At 45.9% G+C, this 10,395-nt stretch overlaps 1 protein-coding gene across 8 annotated transcripts in view; it reads left to right on the top strand.

The window, feature by feature from the left end:
* Positions 1-5,150, top strand: part of UTP4 (UTP4 small subunit processome component) — a 30,348-nt gene extending 25,198 nt beyond the window's left edge. For 5 of the 8 annotated variants that reach the window (XM_070062639.2, XM_051847225.3, XM_089320385.1 and 2 more), the window contains 4 exons: positions 165-260; positions 2,415-2,600; positions 3,981-4,091; positions 4,948-5,150. In XM_070062639.2, coding sequence (XP_069918740.1) covers positions 165-260; positions 2,415-2,600; positions 3,981-4,091; positions 4,948-5,064 — 510 coding nt within the window. In that variant the 3' untranslated portion in view covers positions 5,065-5,150. The remainder of the gene's footprint in view (positions 1-164; positions 261-2,414; positions 2,601-3,980; positions 4,092-4,947) is intronic. The other 3 variants (XM_089320387.1, XM_051847226.3, XM_089320388.1) reach the window with 1 other exon arrangement.
* The last annotated feature ends 5,245 nt before the right edge of the window (positions 5,151-10,395 follow it).

Here is a 10,395-nt window from a genome sequence, read left to right on the forward strand (position 1 = left end):
TTGCTTTTTAATGAAATTGGAGTTTCTTTGGGAAATATCTGTAGTTTGTACAGACTAATGCAGAATCCTTTCAAGTTCCAATGACCAGTGTTTAAAACACCTGAGTTCATTCTTTCTTGTGGAAAGTTTCTCAAGTTGCCCTGGCACCTGTTGTTTGCCCCTAGCTTCATTGCACAGTTCCTGCGTACAATTTTCCAGTGACTGCCATGGCCATTGCCCCCAATACCAACAACCTTGTCATTGCTCATTCTGACCAGCAGGTAAGAGAGATTCCAGTGCTTTCTAATCCCTTCCTACCGAGTACCTGGAAGGTGGAATGATGGACAATTTAGAGGAGTTTATCTTTGAAGGTCTTAGAGGATAATAGGGGTAGTGGTCTCCTGTGTCAAGGAAAGCTTCTGTATTTAGCCTGTGCTCCTTGTAGACAAAGAATGTTTATTGGTTTGAAGGGGCACAGTTTGAAAGGTGGGAAGCACTAGGATTCTAGAGTAAAGAAGTACAAGAGGGTGGGGAATTTTGAAGTACTTGTTTCACAAATTGTTTTAGGCTGTAGATGACATGGGCTGCAGCAGTAAAACTGGATATAGGATGGAATAAGGTTTTGAGAGTTGAAAATGACTAGAAGGTCGTGTGATTCACCTTCACTTTAATGCATAAGGGAATGAAGCCCAAGTAAAATCAGGTACCTGATCTTAGCTAGAATAAGGAGAAGATTGTAACTGCAAGGAGTTCCTTACAGTACCTGGCTGTAGAACACAGGAAATTTATCAGTGCTGATAGATCCTTACCTGCAAAACTGGGATCCGAACCATTGGAAAGATGAAGTGTAATCTGGGAAGCATTTAAGTAGACTGCTAGGCAAATGCTGTTTACTCTCCCTACATGCACACTTACACATATTCTATCCAATAAATGAAGTCTGTCACTTCAGCTTCATAGATTTGAGTTCTTGATCAGTGACTGAAAGATTAGGTAAGGCACATTCTTGCCTTTGTCCCACATAATGATAATGTCCACCTGACAGCTTGTATTGGCAATGGTCTCTTAAATGCTTTTGCCATCAAAATGGAAAGAAATGTTTATTTTTTTTCTAAAGATTTATTATTTGAAAGGCAGAGTTCGAGAGAGGTCATTCTCCCTGAATGACTGCAATGGCTGGAGTTGGGCCAATCCAAAGCCAGGAGTTAGGAGCTTCTTCCAGGTCTCCTACACAGGTGAAGGAGCGCAAGCACTTGGGCCATCTCTACTGCTTTCCCAGGACACAGCAGAGAGCTGGATCGGAAGTGGAGCAGCCGGGACTAGAACTGGTGCTTATGTGGATGTGCAAAGATGAAAGAGGCGGGGCCAGCATAGCCATAACGGAGTTTGTCTACTTCCAATCCAGCTTCCTGCTAATGGCATCTGGGAAGGCAGTCCAACTACTCGAGTCCCTGCCACCACATGGGAGACCCAAATGGAGTTTCTGGCTCCTGGCTTCAGACTGGCCCCGTCCAGCATTTGGGGAGTGAACCAAGGGATGGAAGATCTGTGTCTCTCTCTTTTACCAATATGGAGTGGCATGGCATAAATCAGTTTAACTTTTTTCGAGGACATTTTGGCAATATCTTCAAAAATCTTAAATACATATAGTCTTAGGTACAAAAGTTCTAGTTCCAAGATTTCTTGCTACAAACATGCTTTTAGTTGTACAAAAATATATTTAAACAGAGATAATTCATTGCAGCCTTGTTTATAGCAGCCGAAGATTATAAACAACCTAATGTCCATTTAAAAGGCTAGATAAACAAGTCATGATGAATTCATAGAGTAGATTATTATGTGTTTTTTCAAGGGGGCATGATTGAGCTGTATATATGTACTGATATGGGCCAGTCTCTGTGGTATTATGCTAAATAAGAAAAGCAGGATAAAGAACATTGATAGGTTTTTTGTCTGAAAAGATGTAAGCTAGAAATTAAAACCTACTCTTCACAAACTTTATTTTTATTTGAAAGGAAGAAAGATCTCCCATCTAACTGGTTAACTCTCTTTCCCAAATTCCCATAACAGCCAGGGCTGGGCCAGGAAGCAGCTAGGAGCCTGTAATGCAATCCAGGACCCATTTGCTTGTGCTATCACCTGTTGCCTCCCAGGGTGTGCATTAGCAGACTCAAGCCCTGGCACTCTGACATGGGATGTGGGCATCTTCACCCACCTTGAAGGTGACTCTAGCTTTGGGGAGGAGAGGGCAAGATGGCAGAGTGACTTTAATTGTTCTGTAATTTACTTTTTTATTAAAAAAAAAAAAGAAAGCCTAGATTGAATGTGACCTAGTCAGGGTTTGTGTAGATAGTTTGTGGTTAGGAATGAGGGATCCCACGCTGTTCTTTCTGGGTACCCACTTGCATTTCCTGTGTCTTAACACCCTTCCCCAGGTATTCGAGTACAGCATCCCAGGCAAACAATATACAGAGTGGAGCCGGACTGTCCAGAAGCAGGGGTTTCACCACCTTTGGCTCCAAAGGGATACTCCCATTACACACATCAGTTTTCATCCCAAGAGGCCAATGCACATCCTTCTCCATGATGCCTACATGTTCTGTATCATTGACAAGTCCTTGGTGAGTTCTGACTGCCTGACTGATTCTTCTTGGAAGTTCTGAAAGCTACAGGTAAAAGAAGATAAAAGCAAGAAGAATTAGAATCAAGGTTCTTTGTGCATTCTTTGGAGGATGGGCGCTTTTGTTGTACAGATTTATTCGTTTGTGTTTCCATCCTTGGAGACTCACAGTGAGGGACTGGCCTTTGTGTACTGGGTTTTGCTGATTTGATTGTTTTCTCTGCTTTGCTAATCAGCATGTACATTTAAGTAGGAAACGGATTAAGTGAGGGTACTGAAAGTGACTGACCCTTGAGGGAATACTGTTGATTTGGTCAACTTTGAATCCAGGGGTGACTGGAAAATGTGGTTTGGTGACAGGAAGCACAGGCTGAGGTTTTGACCACTGTGTCCCCTTGGCTGGAGACAGTAAGACACAATCTGCAGGCTGGAGGAGTTGGTCTTAATGTCTTGAAAAGAGTCCAACTAGGAAAATTCCGTTCTTCATGGCTATGATTTAGGTGGGATGTAAGCGTTTCCTTCAGTTTGAGATTTCTGCCTCTTTGCCACATGCTGTTTCGATTCATCCTAAGTGTATTTGTCCTTCTCACCTGTCCTGTCCTGGGAGCCATGTCTGCACTGCACGTGGGCTTAGATTATATCCAGCACCCAGTGTTTTGGTCTCTGTGAAGGCAGAGGTGGGAGGCGCATGGGGAAAAGCAGCAGATGGCACCAAAGGCGGTGTGCCCGGGGATGTGTCACTGAAACTCATCTCATGGGCCTGCGAGCTCTGGGTGTGGGAAGCAGAGCTGGCTGACAAGTGCCTTCTGTGAGATGAGTGATAGAGGAAGGGCCCCTCCCACTCACTTGCTTCTTTGTAACTCAGCCCAGCTTGCTTTTTCTCCAGCACTGGTGATTAAGTCCAACACTTCCTCATTCCTGGCAGCGCGTTTTCCCCAGGAAGTCAGAGGTGAAGTATCATTTGTTTGGCCAGAGGCCATCTCTCGAGTCAGCACCAGGGATGGTTTTGTTGAGGCTGCACCTGGGGAGAACTTTAGTCACTTGGCCGGTATGCAGTCTGGTTGGGAGAGAGTCTACAAAGCACAGAGCCTGCGTGGGCCAAACTGTGCACATGCTGGTTTGCTCCATTCTGACCACGTGCTTCTGATGAGACTGGCTGGCAGCCCTTTGGTCTCAGGCAGAGAGGACCAAGCTCTCTTTGGCCTTTTTCTTCCACTCTCTACTGTGTGGCTGGAGGAGTAGGGGCAGCTCTTCCAGGAGTGGAGAAAGCCAGGGAGGCAGTGAATCTATAACGTGACGCATGAAAAACTGTTGTAGTGCTTTGCTCTGTAGAAGCTCCATAAATAAAAGTAACATTTTAAACAGTCTGTCTCTTTTTTAGCCTCTTCCAAATGACAAAACCTTACTCTACAATCCACTTCCTCCCAAGAGTGAATCAGATGTCGTCCGGAGACGCACAGCCCATGCCTTCAAAATTTCTAAGATATACAAGGTAAAACATTACTGTGTTCTTGACCATTGGTTCCCTGTGCTGGTAACAAAATTGTAGTACATTCCTCGATAGGAAGACAAGACCGGCAGAGAATCTGGTTTAGGAGAGATAAGTGACCTTTCCGAGGCTTTTTGTCGCTCTGGTCTGTGTTTCATCTCTGCCTTAGTAGGTTCGAGGCAGTCATATTGCACTTAACCACAGTGAAGCGCATAGAGAAAGATGATGTTGGTGCTCAGGTGGGATCTTTGTTGGTAGGAAAGCTGGCTTTTAAATCTCATTTGCATTTGGAGAATGTTCCACAAGGTAAATTTCAAGCAAACAGAAGTCATTGAATTTATTACAAGTCTCTTCCTTCCTGTGCTAGATTTTTCACTGTATATAAAACAAATATACACTGAGCTTGTGGTACTGGCAGCTATTTGGGTCAACTCAGAGCAGGCACACTTAGCAGGCTGGAGTCCCTTCAGGTCATGGAACATTTTCTCATGGGTCTGCAAGAATTTTTAAGAGGTGGGGTTCTGTAAATTATTCAGGTACAATTAGCTTCTTGATGCGTTTGTGACTTGGCAGTTGGCAGCAATTTCGTTTGTAAAGCCCTTGGTTTGCATTGATCCCCAAGAAATAAGAGATTATAGATTTTCTGTCCAGAGAAACATGAGAAATCCTGCTGATGTCTTTCATGAGTGTACTCAGTTAAGAGCTCCTAACCTTCCAACATTTGGAGTCCTGAGACAGGACATACTGTCAGATTTGGGTCACTCGAGTCCTGAACTAGGCCAGCCTTTTAGCTCCAGTTACTCTGCTCAGGATTAGCCCCTGAGCCTAACTCCCAGTGGAATGGTTATCATCCCTGCAGCCTCTGCTCTTCATGGATCTTCTGGATGAAGGAACACTCGTGGCAGTCGAGCGGCCCCTGGACGACATCATCGCTCAGCTCCCACCACCCATCAAAAAGAAGAAATTTGGAACCTAAAAGAGGGCCCTGTCTTGTGTCCTTCCTTGAACTGTCTGCCCTGTTTCTTATCACAAATCATGCTAATAAAACAAAGTTATTCTTTAGGACTAGTCATTATAAGTGCTATCTTCCAAAATACTGAATAATAATTTCCCTTCCTTGGAGCAAAGTGGAAGGAAACCTTGAGGTATTTGCAGTTGGGATAATGTTCTGAGCAGCTGCTAGCCCATCCAACTTTTTCAGGGTCCTGTTTGTACTTTAGACCACAGTCTGAAAAAGTGATTTTACTTTTTGTGGGGGGGAATTAAGATTTATTGATGTATTTGAAAGGCAAAGTTACAGAAAGACAGCAAGGTCCTTCCTCTGTTAGTTTACTCCCCAGATGGTTGCAACAGCAGAGGCTGGTCTGGGCTCAAGCCGGGAGCCTCCTCCAGATCTCCCACATGGATGCAAGGGCCCAAGCACCTCTGCCATCTTTTGCTGCTTTCCCAGACCATTAGCAGGGAGCTGGATCAGAAGCGGATCAACCCGGAATCAAACCAGCACCCATATGGGGTGCCGGCATCACAGGCTTTGGCTTAACCCGCTACACCACAACAGCCCCTGATTTTACCCTCTGTTCCCTTAGAAGTGCCTAAGACATCAGTGCGCTGATGACCTTCACTGCCAGCCTACAGCCAATGCAGAGATGTGGAAACCGGCCCTGTCTGGCCCTGGAGGGCTGGGAACCGTGCTTACTTACTCAAGAGCCGGTCCTCTAGGAGGCGTTAACAGCCTTAAGGCTCAAGGAATTCCCATACAGCAGTATAAGGGAGTGCAGCATCTAGAAGATAGATGCCTTTGACCTTTCACAGTCAGCTGTTAGTTTTATTTGAAGAAAGGAAAATTGGGCCTTGGGATATCAGCCCTGCAAGCAGTCTCTTCAGCTGTTGTATGGCAGTTTCTAAAGGTAAGAAAACGGGTGACAGGGAGTTTGCAGGGGCAGGTGAGAGTAGGGGATGGAGATGGGTGCCAGGTGCCCAGCGTATATTTCACTTCCGCTGTTCTCTTCTGTCTTCTTTGACATTGCTGTTCCCCTAGTGTTCTCAACCAATTCGTTTTTTTGTTTTGTTTTGTTTTGTTTTTTTTGACAGGCAGAGTGGACAGTGAGAGAGAGAGACAGAGAGAGAAAGGTCTTCCTTTTGCCGTTGGTTCACCCTCCAATGGCCGCCGCTGCAGCCGGCGCACCGCGCTGATCCGATGGCAGGAGCCAGGAGCCAGGTGCTTTTCCTGGTCTCCCATGGGGTGCAGGGCCCAAGCACCTGGGCCATCCTCCACTGCACTCCCTGACCATAGCAGAGAGCTGGCCTGGAAGAGGGGCAACCGGGACAGAATCCGGCGCCCCAACCGGGACTAGAACCCGGTGTGCCGGCGCCGCAAGGTGGAGGATTAGCCTATTGAGCCACGGCGCCGGCCAACCAATTCGTTTTAATGTGATCTTTAAATAAGAAAGTGAAAACTACAGTTAACCTGAACTGAGCAGGTAGATTTCTTCCCATCTCAGCAGCTGTATTCTGTTGCACCTCTGCGGAAACCCAGCGTGTGTGGTTTTGTTTGTCTGCATAGGGGACGGACATAGGAGCTATGGACAGAAATGTGTGGGTTCTGGCGACTCGTGAGTGAGTACAATGCTGATGAAGAGCAATTTTGCTGAGATAACCCCACCCTCCAATCTGGAAAGGGAAATAAATGAGAGAATTTAATGTAGCTGCCTGGGAGGAGAAGCAACAAAGAGATCATAAGAAATGAAGAGAGCCCAGTAATTTATAACGTGAAGCACAGTCTCAGTTTTGATAAGAGGGAACTGATACAACCAGGTTTATAATGGACACCGCTTCTCTTGGGCCCCACCTGTTGTGGTTTTGTAGTGATGGGAGTGATTGGAACAACCAACTGCAGCCTTTCAGGTCATCTGTGTAAAGTAACTTTCCATTTCCTGGACTAAGTTTCCTTCTGTAAATGAGAAACAGGCTCCCTCTCAGTCTGCATTAGGCTAGACCATTAATGACCTTTACAGCAGGCTGGACAGTGCTGACCCTTCCGAGAAATTGTTTAGGTCCCTTCTTTGTGTGGTTGAAAGCAAAGTTCAAGTCCCTAGTCTACACTGAAGGTTCATGACCAGAGGGAGGCTAGGATGCCTTAAATATTAACTCACTTGCTTTTCCTTCTCCGTAGTGCTGTAAATCCAGAGGCTCCTTATTAACTGGTGCCCAGTTTATGACTTAACCCTAAACCTATCCTAAAACCTCATGGATTGTGGAGACAGGGCTCACAGATGATCTGAGTGAGGAAGTAAAACTTTGGAAAGTCGAAAGCATTCCTCCAGGCATTGGTAGCCAGTGATTGGACTTCCATAAATGGTAGGGGAAGTAAGCGCTTTGGGCCTTGAAATTGTTCCTAAGTAGTAAGCTTTGAATACAAATGAAGCAGAAACTGATTTGGATGAAGTAGTGAAATTGGGGGAGGGAAAAGCAAACACCAACATTAAATAAGAAGAACAGTTGAATGCATGTTTCTGAGTTTTGTACAAAGTGTGAGGATTTGTGGAACCTGAATGTTGAAAGTAGCTTTTGGCATTGTGTTTCTGTTTGGGGCTCTGTGGAGAGACTGCTGCTCACCAGCCTTAGAAGTCTTTCTTGCCAGCATAACTCAAATACTTTTTTTTTTGACAGGCAGAATGGATAGTGAGAGAGAGAGAGACAGAGAGAAAGGTCTTCCTTTTGCCGTTGGTTCACCCTCCAATGGCCGCCACGGCTGGCGCGCTGCGACCGGCGCACTGTGGGGATCCGAAGCCAGGAGCCAGGTGCTTCTCCTGGTCTCCTATGGGGTGCGGGCCCAAGCACTTGGGCCATCCTCCACTGCCTTCCTGGGCCTCAGCAGAGAGCTGGCCTGGAAGAGGGGCAACCGGGACAGAATCCGGCGCCGCGACCGGGACTAGAACCCGGTGTGCTGGCACCTCTAGGTGGAGGATTAGCCTATTGAGCCGCGGCACTGGCCTCAAATACTTTAAGACTTTATTTTTCTCATGTACTCGTTGGTAATCTGGATTCTGGATGGGTAATTGACCTTTACTATAGAGGTTCTAGCAAATTAAACTGAGAAAATGAAAATCTTGGGATTGAAAGTTAGAGACCATATAGACCATAAAAAATTTTCAAATTTTTCTTTTGAGCATAAAAAGTTCCTTCAAATGGAACTTTATTCTGAACCACAATATATGTTGTAGATAAAAACAGAGCTATCCCAGTTTGGGGGTTGGAGGTGAAGGTAGCAGGGGTTTGTCAAAGAAGTCATGTGACTCTTGACCTTGGTTTTATATTCCTGGAAATGGAGACCAACAGGAAAAAGGTGATTTTTCCCATGATCACACTGATTTTTTTTTTTTTTTTTTAGGGGGTAAGGCACACTCTCAGGGTTACTACCCCACTCTCGCAGTTGGAGGGACGCAGCCTTTAACTTAGGATGGTGAGCAGGTCTGGCATGCGAAGGACTGTCCCTTTCACAGGTCACAGGGGAGGTGTTGAGGCCATTCTTGCCCTGGCTGAGCACTGATGTAGTTGTGACACAGAGTTCTGTCGGCCATCTTTATGTTAATTATGTGAACAGTCTTGTGTGTCCTCTCCTAGTTCTCAGATTGGCATGTGAGAAGTGCCGACTCAACACTGTGCCCATTTTCTTTCACTTTTAATTTCCCTTCAGACTGCCTATATTTCCGTTAGCAGTGTTGGAAAGCACGGAACTCATTTTCTTCTTCTTCTTTTTTTTTTTTTTTTTTAAGATTTATTTATTTGAAAGATAGAATTACAGAGAGAGGGGGAGATAGAGATCTTCCATCCTATAGTTCACTCCCTAAAGGCCATAACAGTTGGGACCAGGCTGAAGCCAGAAATCAGGAACTCTGTCCATGTCTCCCTTTTGGGTGGCAGGTGTCCAAGCACTTGGGCCATCTTCTGCCTTCCCAGGTGCATCAGCAGGGAGCTGGATCAGAAGCAGAGCAGTCAGGACTCCAGCTGGCACTCATATAGGATACCGGCATTTTAGGTGGAGGCTTAACCCGCTGCACCACCGGGACTCATTTCTTTTTCTTTCTTTTCTTTTTTATTTTTTTTAAGGTTATTCACTCATTTGAAAAGCCAAACAGGGGCCACTGCTGTGTCACAGTAAGTTAAGCCTCTGCCTGTGGTGCTAGCATCCTATATGAGTGCTGCTGCTCCACTCCAGATCCAGCTCCCTGCTAATGGCCTGGGAAAGCAGTGGAAGATGGCCAAGTTCTTGGGTCCCTACATCCACGTAGGAGACCAGGAAGAAATTCCTGGCTCCTGGCTTTGGCCTGGCCCAGCCCCAGCCATTGCAGCCATTTGGGGAGTGACCAGTGGATGGAAGATTTCTGTCTCTGTTTCTCTTTCCTCTCTGTTTCTCTGTCTTTCAAATAAATAAATAAATAAGCAAATATTTAAAAAAAAAAAAAAAAAAAGGCAGAGTTGGAAGAGCTGCCATTTGTTGGTTCACTCTCCAAATGGCTACAATGGCCAGACCTGGTCCTGGATGAAACCAGGAGCTTCTTCCAGTTCTCCGCTGTGGGCGCAGGGACCGAACTACCTGGGCCATCTTCCACTGCTTTCCCAGATGCTTTAGCAGGGAGTTGGATTGGAAGTGGAGCAGCCCAGACAGGAAGCAGCACCCATACAGGATGCCAGCGTCACAGGCAGCAGCTTAACCTGCTATGCCAGGGCACCAGCCCTCCAGGACTCATTTTCTTAATGAGTGAATTGATAGGTTTTCATTTAAGCCTAAGGGGTAAGAAACAGTACCTCTAATGGATCACGGATTAGGCTCGAGACTTCATCTGATTTTGGTGTCTGAGAGATGGGCCTGGTGGGAGGTTGTTTGGTGCAAAGGGTTGATTTGTTGCAGCTGGACCTGGCTTCTTTCTCTGCCTCCTGGTTCACCATCCGTTCATCCCTGCACACATGGCCTGCTTTACCATGCCCGTCCTGTAGATGAACAGTACCACCAGATCCTGAACTGGGAAACTCCAAACTTAGAATAAACCTTTTCCTCCCCAAGAAGCTCCTCTTAGTATTTAGTTAAGATGATGAAAAGCTAACTGATACAGCAGTGCTATGTGAGACAGAACACGGAAGCTGACCCGTGGGTTAGATGAGGTTGGAGATAGGAAGTGGTCCTTGAGCTAAGTATGCTTGGAGCTGAGTGTTGATTTACATGGTAGAAAGGAGAAGAAAAGAAAATCCTGGAACGTTCTCAGTACAAAGGCTTGAAGCAAGAGAACACAGCACCTGCCCAAGGGCC

The sequence above is a fragment of the Oryctolagus cuniculus genome, chromosome 18 (genome assembly GCF_051225735.1).
Source record: "Oryctolagus cuniculus isolate XC-2025 breed Fujian yellow rabbit chromosome 18, ASM5122573v1, whole genome shotgun sequence".
Lineage (NCBI taxonomy): Eukaryota > Metazoa > Chordata > Mammalia > Lagomorpha > Leporidae > Oryctolagus > Oryctolagus cuniculus.